Below are 14,398 nucleotides of genomic sequence, written 5' to 3' on the forward strand. Positions count from 1 at the left end.
GGAAACAGGAGCACCCGGAGGAAATTTACAGAACTTTGGAACAACAAGAGACCATTCAGTTCAGTAGGCCTGTTTCTTCAAGCCCTTCTGTATCTATCTCAACCTAGGATTCATTACCAAAGATCTTTATACGTGCTTCCTAATCCCTTGTGAATTTTTAAAATATAATCATTCATGCAATGTGGGTGATGCTGTTAAGGTCAGTGTTTAATGCATTCCTATTTGCCCTTGAGAGGTGGAGATGAGCTGTTTTCTTAATTACAACTGCAAGGCCACTTCATAGGGCAGTTATGTTAACCATCCTGCTTTGGGTCTGGAGTCACATATAAGACAGACAAGGTAAAGGTGAAAAATGTCCTTGCATAATGGACAATCTGAGAATGACATGGTAACCATTATTAATTGTTATAGACAGGAGACAGATGCAAACTGAACTTTTCGTTCTTCTCACTGTCTGACTAAGTAGAAGTGTTTTTAAAATAGGCGGTGGTATGTTTCCCCAAACCCTCAGTTTATGTAGTCTAATTTTGTAAGTTGCAACAAATACTGATCGTTATATGTTAAAAAAGCTGCAAGTTGCTTTAGGACCTGATCACATGGTTTGATGGTGATGTCAGTAGGGTGTTTGCAAAGGCTGCTGTTTTTCTTAGAACAAAGAAAAGTACAGCACAGGAGCAGGCCCTTCGGCCCTCCAAGCCTGTGCCGATCATGATGCCCTAACTAAACTTAAAAAAACCTTCTGCCCTTACTTGGACCGTATCCCCCTATTCCCTCCCTATTCAATTCCACCACCTCCTCTACTCTGTGTAGTGCAGAGAACATCTCTTTCAAGAAACCTTGTTAGAAACATAGAAAAACTACAGCACAAACAGGCCCTTCGGCCCACAAGTTGTGCCGAACACATCCCTACCTTCTAGACCTACCTATAACCCTCCATCCTATTAAGCTCCATGTACTCATCCAGGAGTCACTTAAAAGACCCTATTGAGTTCGCCTCCACCACCCCTGACGGCAGCCGATTCCACTCGCCCACCACCCTCTGTGTGAAAAACTTACCCCTAACATCTCCCCTGTACCTACCCCCCAGCACCTTAACCCTGTGTCCTCTCGTAGCAGACATTTCCACCCTGGGAAAAAGCCTCTGAGAGTCCACCCGATCTATGCCTCTCAACATCTTATACACCCCTATTAGGTCTCCTCTCATCCTTCGTCTCTCCAAGGAGAAAAGACCGAGCTCCCTCAGCCTATCCTCATAAGGCATGCCACTCAATCCAGGCAACATCCTTGTAAATCTCCTCTGCACCCTTTCAATCTTTTCCACATCCTTCCTATAGTGAGGCGACCAGAACTGAGCACAGTACTCTAAGTGGGGTCTGACGAGGGTCTTATATAGCTGCATCATTATCCCCGGACTCCTAAACTCAATCCCTCGATTGATAAAGACCAGCACACCATACGCCTTCTTAACCACCTCCTCCACCTGCGGGGCCGATTTTGGAGTCCTATGGACCCGGACCCCAAGGTCCTTCTGATCCTCTACAGTACTAAGAGTCTTTCCCTTTATATTGTACTCCTTCATCCCGTTTGACCTACCAAAATGGACCACGACGCACTTATCTGGGTTGAAGTCCATCTGCCACTTGTCCGCCCAGTCTTGCATCCTATCTATGTCCCTCTGTAACTCCTGACATCCCTCCAGACTATCCACAACCCCACCAACCTTCGTGTCGTCGGCAAACTTACCAACCCATCCCTCCGCTTCCTCATCCAGGTCATTTATGAAAATGACAAACAGCAAGGGTCCCAGAACAGATCCCTGGGGCACACCACTGGTGACCGACCTCCATTTAGAAAAAGACCCATCTATACCCACTCTCTGTCTCCTTTGGGCAAACACAGTAAGAAGTTTAATAACACCAGGTTAAAGTCCAACAGGTTTATTTGGTAGCAAAAGCCACACAAGCTTTCGGAGCTCTTAGCCCCTTCTTCAGGTGAGTGGGAAGGGGCTAAGAGCTCCGAAAGCTTGTGTGGCTTTTGCTACCAAATAAACCTGTTGGACTTTAACCTGGTGTTGTTAAACTTCTTACTGTGTTTACCCCAGTCCAACGCCGGCATCTCCACATCCTTTGGGCAAGCCAGTTCTGGATCCACCGGGCAGCAGCCTCTTGGATCCCATGCCCTCTCACTTTTTCTAGAAGCCTTGCATGGGGGACCTTATCGAACACCTTGCTAAAATCCATATAAACCACATCTACCGCCTTCCCTTCGTCAATGTGTTTAGTCACATTTTCGAAGAACTCCACCAGGCTCGTAAGGCACGATCTGCCCTTGTTAGTTTGATCTACATGTGCAAACCACAACTTTATGTTTAAAATTCACAACCTCTTGTAGTTAGGACATGATATGAAAAGAAAATTGACGACAAGTCGGGATTTTGTTTCATAGAGAAGATCAAGAAAAGATTCTAAGTAGAAGACCTTAAGGGAGATGTACAGGGGAAGTTTATCACAGAGTAGTGGGTGCCTGAAGTGCGCTGCCAGAGGAGCTGGTGGAAGTAGGCACTTAGCAACATTTACGAGGCATCTGGTTGGGTACATGGTCGAGGGATATGGACCCAGCAAGGGCAGAAGTTTTTTTTTAGGTTTAGTTAGGGCATCATGATTGGCACAGACTTGGAGGACCGAAGGGCCTGCTCCTGTGTTGTACTTTTCTTTGTTCTAAGACAAAATCAATGTGGGTCCTCACACCTCAAGTATTTGAAGACTGAGGAGAAACAGCATCAGGATTAAAGATGGAAGTGCCAGTGAAGGAAGATCAAGTAAGAAAAAAAGCTCTCCATGTGGTTTTAAAAGAAGGGTTTTTCCTGATCAGGTGAGGGTGAGATTCCAGGCAGTATCTGGCATATTTGAAAAGAGGGATGCTTTGCTGTATGGTTGGGATCATTTAAAAATCAAGTCAACGGTCTCCAGGGTAAAAAGGGGAGTACTGGGAAGACAGTAAAGAAAGATATACTGAGCAGCCTTGAGTCACTGGCCTGCAAGAGAAACATGGGGCCGTTCATTGAAAAAAATTACTCATGGAGATCTACGCAGAGCGTTTTCAGTACTTCGTACAAGTGAATAAAATTGCAAACAAGCTGCTTGGACCAATTTTTCCTCCGAACAATAGGAAAGAAAACCTTCAATTTGCTCCAGAGCTTGGTCCATCCAGCAAAGCCAGAAAACAAAACTTACAATGACCTGACAAAGATCCTCGAACAGCATTACTCTCCAGAGCCAGTGATCATTGCAGAACGGTTCAGGTTCCCGAAGGAATCAAGCGGAAGACAAAAGCATTAAAAAGTCTGGCACAGCATTGAGAGTTTGGTGAGCCATTAGACGATTCTCTTTGAGATCATCTAGTTTGTGGTCTCCAAAATTAGGCTATTCAAAGGAGATTGCTCACTGAACGTGTTTTGACGTAAAAAAACAGGAGTATAAATGGCAGCGTTGATGGAACTGGCTGTTAAAGAGGCTTCAGAATTTGGTGCAAGAATGAAGATCCACAAGTTGGGAACTGCCCATAAGAAGTCAAAACAGCAACAAGCATGTCACAGATGTGCCAAATGGACCATTCAGCAAGTGAATGCTGGAGCAAGGATAGTCAATGCAAGAATTATAGCAAAATGGGTCATATTACAAAGCTTATAGGACTAGATTACCTTCCCATAAGAAGAATATTCAGGAGAAGAATCTGGGTACCTTCAAGAAGAACAAGTTGCATTCTACAAAAAGAATTTACAAAACAGAAGAGAAGAATTATGACTAGAAGAGAATGTCCAGAAATATGATGATGAGCTCCAACTGAACGTCTTATCCATACAGGGTGGATCACATAGATTCAAGATGATTCCAAAGTTAAGTGGACAACATATTAGGATGGAGGTTGATACTGGTGCTGCTGTACCTTTAATTCCTGAGACCACTGAGCAACAAAAACTGAAACTCTAAAACCAGCTGATGTGATTTTAAGGACATATACTGGAGGGATGCTGTTAACAGGTTACACCATTGTCAACGCAGAGTTCAGTGGACAAACGGCAGAATTGCCCCTCCATATGGTAATTTTCCAGCTCTATTTGGGGGATCATGCTTGGAGAAGATTAAGCTTCACTGGAATGCTGCCAACAAATGGGCAGATGCTAAAACAGACCTACCGCACCTTCTGGATAAATACAAGTGTGTATATTTTGAAAAGTCACTTGGCTCAATGAAGGGAGTTCAAGTGAAACTCAAAATAAAGCCTAATAGTCGATGAAAAAAATCTCAAAGCAAGAGCAGTGCCATATACAATTCGCTCCAAGGTCAAAGATGAATTAGTATGACATGTTAAAATTGGTGTGTCAGAGCCGGTCACAACAACTGGACTACTCCCATCATATGTGTCATGAAACCAGATGGTTCAGTTCTTATTTGTGGTGTTGTTTGCAGATGTGGCAACCTTAAAGTCTGGCACAACATTGTGAGTTTGGTGAGCCATTAGACGATTCTCTTTGAGATCATCTAGTTTGTGGTCTCCAAAATTAGGCTATTCAAAGAAGATTGCTCATTGAACATCTTTTGACGTAAAAAACAGCAGTATAAATGGCAGCGTTGATGGAACTGGCTGTTAAAGAGGCTTCAGAATTTGGTGCAAGAATGAAGATCCACAAGTTGGGAATGCCCATAAGAAGTCAAAACAGCAACAAGCATGTCACAAATGTCCACTTCCTTTAATCAAAGCTTTGTTTGCTGGAATATCAGGTGGGCAGAAATTCAGCAAGATTGATCTTTCACAAGCATATTTACAATTGAATGTAGCCGCTGAATCGCAAGCATTGTTACTCGTATATAAAAGATTATAAAAGATTGCCTTTTGGAATAACATTCCAAAGATTGATCAATCAGATGTTAAGTGGTCTCTCTGGTGTACAATGTTACCTGGATGATATTCTAATTACAAGGTCCAGTGAACAAATGCAGTTGAATAATTCAGAAGCAACGTTGGAACGTCTTCAAGCATATGGTCTGCATATCAAGAAAGAAAAGTGCGACTTTTTCCAGACTTCAGTCCAGTATTTTGGTGTGCTATGACAGTGAAGGCCTGCATAAAGCACCTAAACACTTGGACAATATTTTAAAAGCATCACATGCAACAAATGTGATGCAAGTGAAGCCCTTTCTAGGATTAGTAAATGAAGGCAAATTTGTTCCTAATTAGCTACATTATTAAAGCCATTGCATAATTTACTGTGTATGAAATAGTCATGGGACTGGACAACATAATGTGAGAAAGCGTGCAAGGATGTCAAAGATGCTTGCAGAAGTCTGAAGTATTGGTTAATTTTAATCCAAAGCTACCATTACTGATGTTTGCGACGCTTCATCTTATGGAGTAAGGGCAGTAGTTTCACATATTAAGCCTTCAGGAGAAGAATGACCAATAGTTTTTGCTTAATGTACTCTGACTAGTGCTCCATCTAATTATGTTCAGCTAGAAAAAGAAGCATTGAATATAATTTTTGGCGTAACAAGATTTCATCATTATTTATATAGTCATCAGTTCGCATTATTGACTGATCGTCGACCCTTAACTATTTTTGGGTCTTTTAAAGGCATACTGTTATTAGCTACTAGCCGATTGCAAACATGGTCACTGACCCTATCTGCATACTCTCAAAGTATTATTAATCAGAGTGCCATGTTGATGCATTATCACACAATGCTTACCTTTACCTATTGAGCTAGTTTTGCTAATGTTGTTTATTTTTGGCTAGTAGATCATTTGCCCATGACAGTTTCTCAAGTTCAAAGACATACCAGGTATGATCCCGTGATGGGGAAGGTGATGGATATGTTTCTGAATGGAATAATAGCTGGAATGCATTTTACTCATCCTGATTTGGAACCATATGTGTCAAGGAAGCTTGAGTTGACAATCCATTGGCCAATTCGAATTGTGCAGAAGATCCGTCCTAGATAATATGGGCATAACGAAACATCACTTTTGTGTGTCTCTGGTAGGCCTATATGTCCGTGGACACAGCAAATCAGGAGGATGAACCTTGTCATATATCATGTGGCAGCTCATCACACTCGCACAGATCCAGCAAGCGTTTTTTCTTGGCTTACTTTTGGGCAAGGCTGTAAGATCAGGTAGAGTGGCAGGTTCAGTGGATACAAATTTGGACCCGTCATTAAAAATGGAGTGCAATTTGTTCCTAGAGTCACATTTGTTTAGGATGATTATTCCCATCCCTTCGTCAGGTTTAAAACAGCATGGCACTTCCACTGATCATAACAGGTAAGGTGCAGACCATTCCCAACCAGCCTGCGATTTTAAAAAATTTAATTGTGGGATGTGGGCATCACTGGCTGGGCCAGTATTTATTGCCCTTTCCTAACTGCCCTCCATTTCAGAGGACATTTGAGAGTCAACCACACTGTTGTGATCTAGAGTCACATGTAGGCCAGACCAGATAAGGACGGCAGACTTCCTTCCCTAAAGGACAATAGTGAATCTGATGGGTTTTTATGACAATCGACAATGGTTTCATGGTCATCATCAAGCTTTTAATTCCACATTTTTATTGAATTCAAATTTCACCACCTGCCATGCTGGGATTTGAACCCCAGATCTTGCCCAGTCTCTGGATTACTAATCCAGTGACAATAACACTACGCCACCGCCTCAAAACAATGTCTGACATTAGATCTGATTCTGCAATTGGACAACATTTGTTAAATAATCCAAAAGTTATGTTGACAGCAAGATTAAGGTAATCAGGCTGGCAGGTGGTGCATGTGTGTCGCGGCAGCTACCTGTATTAATATAAAGGACCTTGTTCTTTGCAGACAGAATGCATACACATATTGCACCCTGTTTCAGCGAAGCAAAAGAAGTGATCGCCATTCACAGGTTCATTCCTCAAGGAAATACCTTGACCAATCAGAGTCAAACTGCCTGGTTTAAATTTTCAAACAATGCTTGGCATTCAACTGTCAGTCAGCATTAACCATGACTGTATATTCAACAATCAGAGTCCAGTTGCCAACCAATCAGCTCTTTTCTCATACAGTATAAAGTTATTGTTTCCCCTGACATTGGTATTCTTGTGATTGTCCTGATGAGTGGCTTTGCCAATTTGAATTTTTCAGCAATACTCAAGTTTTTTACTGCCAAATGACTCTCTTGTCCTTGTGACTGCTGTTAGAGATTTACAGAACAGATGGCCATTCTTGAGTCATGTGACCTGTGATAGCCATCATTTGTTCAGAAAAAGTCCACATTAAAAATTGTCACAAAAAGTTTTACAGTTTTGATCACTTTCACATTTTATTGGCATGTCATTAATACTAGTTTTTAATTCCAGATAGATTTAATTAATTGAATTTATATTCATCAGTTGCCATGGTAGGATTCTAACCTGTCTCTCGGTCATTGGTCCAGGCCCTCTGGATTACTTATCCAGTGTCATAACCATTTTCTATCTACTCTTGTATTGAATTAATCGCCTTAGCACAAACTAAAGGTAACAAAATGCAAATTTGCAAATAAAATGCCAAATTCTTGACTCTTGTTTCATGTAAATGTCTTTCTTTGGGCTTTATTCATTGGAGATGATACTTAGAGTCATAGAGGTTTACAGCATGGAAACAGGCCCTTCGGCCCAACTTGTTCATGCCGCCCTTTTTTTAAAAACCCCTAAGCTAATCCCAATTGCCCACATTTGGCCCATATCCCTCTATACCCATCGTACCCACGTAACTATCTGAATGCTTTTTAAAAGACAAAATTGTACCCGCCTCTATTACTACCTCTGGTAGCTTGTTCCAGACACTCACCACCCTCTGAGGGAAAAAATTGCCCCTCTGGACACTTTTGTATCTCTCCCCTCTCACCTTAAACCTATGTCCTCTAGTTTTAGACTCCCCTACCTTTGGGAAAAGGTATTGACTATCTAGCTTGGGGCGGCACGGTAGCACACTGGTTAGCACTGCTGCTTCACAGCTCCAGGGACCTGGGTTCGATACCCGGCTTGGATCACTGTCTGTGTGGAGTTTGCACATTCTCCTCGTGTCAGCGTGGGTTTCCTCCGGGTGCTCCGGTTTCCTCCCACAGTCCAAAGGTGTGTGGGTTAGGTTGATTGGCCATGCTAAAATTGCCCATAGTGTCCTGGGATGCATAGGTTAGAGGGATTAGTGGGTAAATATGTAGGGATATGGGCATAGGGCCTGGGTGGGATTGTGGTCGGTACAGACTCGATGGGTTGAATGGCCTCTTTCTGTGCTGTAGGGTTTCTAAGAATCTTTCTAAGAATCTTTCTAAGCTGATCTGTGCCCCTCATTATTTTATAGACCTCTATAAGATCACCCCTCAGCCTCCTACGCTCCAGAGAAAAAAGTCTCAGTCTATCCAGCCTCTCCTTATAACTCAATCCATCAAATCCTGGTAGCATCCGAGTAAATGTTTTCTGCACTCCTTCTAGTTTAATAATATCCTTTCTATTATAGGGTGACCAGAACTGCACACAGTATTCCAAGTGTGGCCTTACCAATGTCTTGTACAACTTCAACAAGACGTCCCAACTCCTGTATTCAATGTTCTGACCGATGAAACCAAGCATGCCGAATGCCTTCTTCACCACTCTGTCCACCTGCGACTCCACTTTCAAGGAGCTATGAACATGTACCCTAGATCTCTTTGTTCTGTAACTCTCCCTAATGCCCTACCATTAACTGAGTAAGTCCTGCCCTGGTTCAATCTACCAAAATGCATCACCTCGCATTTATCTAAATTAAACTCCATCTGCCATTCGACAGCCCACTGGCCCAATTGATCAAGATCCTGTTCTGTTTATTTTTACTTCTGTTTTTTTTTCTAAATATCTATCAAGTTTCCTTTTCTCGAAGAAATCAAGCTCAATTTAGTGATTCTTTCTACCTAACTTAATTCCCTGATAGCCTGAAACCAGCTCGATCACTCTCTTCTCTGAGTTGTTTCCTGTATTATTGATTGTTCCCAAATTTTTCCACCCTGCTATTGGAAGTTTCTCTACTTTAAAGGTGCTTTATGGATGCAAATTATTGTTACCTGTATGACTCTTGAACACTTAAATGTGGCAGCTGCTAAATAAATTGATCCCTTCCTTGACTGATGGTACCCATCTTTTGGTGTGGCCAGTTTAGGTGGGCTAGTCCCATCTTGAAGTATTACAGTGCTTTCACAAACTGTATCCCTATGCAATTGTGTTAGAAGCTCTCGCCCAGTACAAAATGAAACACTTCATGTTGTACACATGTTCAGTGTTTCTTTTTCCTAAATACATCAAGTCACATTTATGTACATTGAAAACTTTTGCTATTTTAGAAACCATGTTCTTATTTAGTTTAAACACCTTTGAAACCCCAGGTTTCATGTACCTATATAGCTTCATATCATTAGTGAATATAATAATATTGTCGTGTGATGGAACATCACTCGTTACTATTCCTGGGCTGCCAGCCATTCTGGCTTTTTTCACTAAATCAAACTGTATTCTGAATCTTAACTTTAATAATGGCATACATTTGATTTGATTTTTGATCTGATTTAATAGTCACATGTATTAGTATACAGTGAAAAGTATTGCTTCTTGCACGCTATACAGACAAAACGTACTGTACGTAGAGAAGGAAAGGAGAGTGTTACGGTCATAGCTAGGGTGTAGAGAAAGATCAACTTAATGCGAGGTAGATCCATTCAAACGTCTGATGGCAGCACAGAAGAAGCTGTTCTTGAGTCGGTTGGTACGTGTCCTCAGACTTTTGTATCTTTTCCCGATGGAAGAAGGTGGAAGAGAGAATGTCCGGGGTGCATGGGGTTCTCATTTATGCTGGTTGCTTTGCTGAGGCAGCAGGAAGTGTGAGTGTTTTGTGATTGAAGGAGCAGTTTCAAGAAGTTAGATGGTTTGAAAAACATTTTTGCTGTGAGGAAAGCCATAGAAATCATCTTCTGGAAAATCAAATGCAGTTGATTTTATTTATAATGTTGTTGTAAAGGAATATTAAATATATACCAGTCAAAAGTTAGAAACCAAAATAATTACCTCTTACATTAATGCATCAACTGTGATTTTAAAATGTTCCATTCAATCAGAATATATAAAACTTTTCAAGAGCATTTCATTGACCAAATTCATCGTCAGTTTGACTTTCGAGACACTACAGACTGACTTTATGTAATTAATGAAAATTCCTTTTGCATTCAAAATGAAGTTTGTACTTAACTACAATGGAAGCGGAATAGAATGATAGCATACAGCAGAAACGTTTTTTCAATATACTGAATGTAGCATTAGCAGGTTATTTTTTGATAGATACAGCATGCATTCACTTGCCATAAATAATGTGTTTAAATGGGTAGGTCCTGGTTGCTTCAGAAGAGGAATAAGTAGCCTAAGTACTGATTCCAAGTTGCTTCAATATTACGCATTTAAATTTAACATGACAAAACAGCTGCAGCACTTGTACAGCTATCTCTAGCAGGTCTTAGAGGTCTTGCTGTGTAGAAATTGGGCAAATCAGTTTACATGGCATTGCTGCTTGATGCACCAAAATATTTGCTTGGATGATATGTCAGAAGTATTTTAGTAATATGTGTATGGTTATAGTAATTTTAACTTTCATTTTGTGTTTGTAACAGATGCACAGAAGATGGCTGTCCACACAAGAAATTCTTCCACACCCGTTACCTGATGCGAATGCGTTTAACACCAGACTGTTCAAAAATGCTAATATCAACATCGTCTGGTTATCTTCTAATTCTTCATGACCTTGATTTAACCCAGTCACTGGAAGTTTCCAAAAACCGCAGTTTGAGAGGGAAACGTTCCGCTTCAAATACAGGTGAGTGCAGTGAACGCCAAGGCTTCCTACAAAACGTTGGTGCCTTAAAATTCATTTTTCAATAGTATCGAGTCCTATTCCTTTGTGTTTCTTTGAAGTACACACCCCATATTAAATTTTATGTTGTGAACTGTGCTATAGAATAACCTCTCTGTTCCTGATCATAATTAGGAAAAAACTCATGGGAATAATGATATGAGCAGCATTAATAAGTTGTCTTGTTTCTTCTCTACATGAAATTTTGCTTGTGAGAATGATATTTTATTGATTTTCTAGTGTTGACGAGTGGCTGGGAAGCAGCATTTTACTTCGCCCCTGCAAATATGAGTGGACCAGAACTGAACGTAATTGGACAAAGCTGCCCCTCTCATTGAATAGGCAGCTAATTACATAAAAACCAAACCTGTATTCCCTTTCGAAAAAGTCAGTGACTTTGCCAATGTAATCTGATACTTGATCTGTAAATGTGGCTATCCTGAGAGACAATATTTTAACAAGTGAACATGTTCTTCATAGAATCCCTACAGTGCAGAAGGAGGCCATTCAGCCCATTAAGCCTGCACTGGCAACAATCCCACCTACGTCCTATCCCCTAACCCCATGTATTTACCCTAGCTAGCCCCCTCATACGAAGGGATAATTTAGCATGGCCAATCAACCTAACCCGCACATCTTTGGACTGTGGGAGGAAACCGGAGCACGCGGATGAAACCCACGCAGATATGGGGAGAACGTGCAAATTCCACGCAGACAGTGACCCAAGCCAGGAATCGAACCCAGGTCCCTGGCGCTGAGAGGCAGCAGTGCTAACCACTGTACCACTTCTTAAATGTCTATCTTTGTACAAAATAACATAAACAACAAAGCAATATAACTAAAATGTCAGAGAGAGGATATTACTTTTCGTCAGATTCTCGGATAGCAGTACTGGAATACAGTCATTCCTCACTTAACGTTCTAATGCATTCCTGATAACTGCAACTTCAAGCTTAAACAACATTAAGTGAATTAAATGTTCCCATTACTAATGTAAAAACTGTTCTTTTGGACATTTCTTGTCGGGGGGGGGGGTAAATAAAATATAGGTTAAAATTTTATATGTTCTTAAATTTCCATGTTCCTAAATTAAAAACCTACATTTATAAATGTAAAAGAAATATAAATTTAAAATTAGTGCTGGATCTGAAGCTTGTTCCTCCCTGTTTTTGGAGTGACTGAGCTCCATCTAGTGGCAGAAGATGGGATTGGTGCTGCAACAGTTGAAGGAGTGCCCTGGTGGCAGATATGATGTGGAGACAATAGACATCTCTTTAACATGTCTTGATGCTCTCTCCACTCATATTGTTTGTATCTTAAAGACTTGGTTAGCTGTAAGTATTCGCATTCCAACCATTATTCTGTAAATTGAGTTTGTGTCTTTATATGCCCTGTTTGTGAACAGAATTCCCACTCACCTGAAGAAGGGGCTTCAGGCTCCGAAAGCTTGTGTGGCTTTTGCGACCAAATAAACCTGTTGGACTTTAACCTTGTGTTGTTAAACTTCTTACTGGTGGCAGATACCAGTACTTCAATGGCAAAAGCTGGTAGGACAGAAACTTGGGGAAAGGAGCATCTGGAGGACTTCCCGGTGGCGGTAATGGTGCACCAACCCCAATGGCGCAAGGGAAATAGCAAAACGTCATCCTGATCACTGAGTTCAGGGAACTGGGTGGTTTCTCTGGTGTAAGTTGGGCAAGGAATGTTAGATGTCCTTTAGGTTAACAGCAGATGAAAAGGCTCTGGAAATTGCAGAGTACAATGTCCATGTCTCGTTGCTGTTCCTCAGCCAAGGGAGAGCAAAGCAGAGAAAACCACAGGATGAGGTTGTCATTGCGATGTGGGCTTATTTATCAAGATAAATTTCAGATCTTCAGCCTGAAATGTGCAAATCATGGGTCAGGAACTCTTTGGCAAACAACGCCACAGTAAGCATTGCAACATCAAAAGGATATATGTTCCTTATTTTATCAGGAACATTATAATAAAACAACATTGAATGAGTCAACGTTAGGTGAAGAATTACTGTAGTTCATTTTATAATGTACCCATTACATAAGACCTGACATGCAGATAGTTTGTGTTTTTTTTATATGTGCATACACACCGTTATCCATCCTTCAAATTTAAAATATCCTGTTGCTGAAGAAGAAAGAGGCTTAGAGCTTCCTTTTTGGTACAGCTGATGTCATACCCCGACACCTGCACCATACCCCTCTATACAAGTCACACATGAGAAAGACATACAGCAGAAGAATTAGAAATGTATGATATAAGATCCTATTCTAGTGGTTTGAATTCTCCCAATGTATGCAATGTGGTAGATTCCAATGCCAAAAATGTAATGCGACATGGAAAGAGCATTCATCTTTATCGACGGAGTGACGGTTTGATAATTAAATTGGTTTAGAGTTACAATTCAGTGGGAAGATTGGTGCAAGACTATGTGAACATTATGGTTTGTGTTTTTGGGGGTCAATTTTAAGTACTCCCACCTGGCAGAGTTGGGTAGTTGGGAGAGGCAATTAAATTTATTGGAGTGACCAACTCTGTTTCTGCAATGATATAAAATACTAAAATTGTAGACATAGAATACCTACCTCAGCTTAGGTTCTTTAAATCGGCAGATAGTGGTGCCCTCTGTGGATCACCATCTCCGTGATGGAGAGGCTTGCGCACTTTGATTCCTTGAGCAATGCCGTTGGAACCTCCATGCTCCTGGTAGAACTACCCATTGTGGCAAGGTCGGTGGGGGAGGGGGAGAGGTGTCAGGTTGTGGTCCAAAGAAATCTTGAACGGCAGAACAGGGGAAAGAAAATTGTACATTGCACTGGCTGCAACACTGGAGGAAGGCTTCAGCGGCAAGATGGCCACGCTTATCAAGATTGGGCACATCATAAGACCAAAAGAGTTAGGCCATTCAGTCCATCGAGTTGCTCCATCATTCAATGAGATCATGACTGACTGATCTGATGTGATAACCCTCATCTCCACTTTCTTACCGTAAGCCTATGACCCTTGATTTCCTTACTGATTAAAAAATCTGTCTATCTTGGTTATGATCACACTTAATGACCCAGCCCTCTGTGCTAAAGAATTCAACAGATTCGCTACCCTCTGAGAGAAGAAATTCCTTCTCATCTGTGTCTTACATGGGCGAACCTTACTCTGAGATTACACCCCTGGTCCTAGACTCTCCCAGAAGGGAAACAATCTCTCAGCATTTACCCTGTCAAGCCCGCTGAGAACCTTATATGTCTTAATATGGTCGCATCTTATTCATCCATGCTCCAATGAGTACAGGCCCAGCCTACTCAACTCGTTGTCAAGAATCACTCCAATGTTAAATGTGAGGGTATCCCAAAACCCAGATGGGTAACTTGGAACACAGGCTCTTCGTGATGTATATTTTCAATTTTGTATAATATGAGGAAAGTTATGCAAACCAATGAGGAAAT

General features: G+C 41.2%; 1 protein-coding gene across 2 annotated transcripts in view; it reads left to right on the forward strand.

The window, feature by feature from the left end:
- Positions 1-14,398, forward strand: part of wdr32 (WD repeat domain 32) — a 70,905-nt gene that overhangs the window by 34,737 nt on the left and 21,770 nt on the right. For both annotated transcript variants that reach the window (XM_078201943.1, XM_078201994.1), the window contains one exon: positions 10,702-10,904. In XM_078201943.1, the coding sequence (XP_078058069.1) occupies positions 10,702-10,904 (203 nt within the window). The remainder of the gene's footprint in view (positions 1-10,701; positions 10,905-14,398) is intronic.

Source organism: Mustelus asterias, chromosome 1, assembly GCF_964213995.1.
Source record: "Mustelus asterias chromosome 1, sMusAst1.hap1.1, whole genome shotgun sequence".
Taxonomy (NCBI): Eukaryota; Metazoa; Chordata; class Chondrichthyes; order Carcharhiniformes; family Triakidae; genus Mustelus; species Mustelus asterias.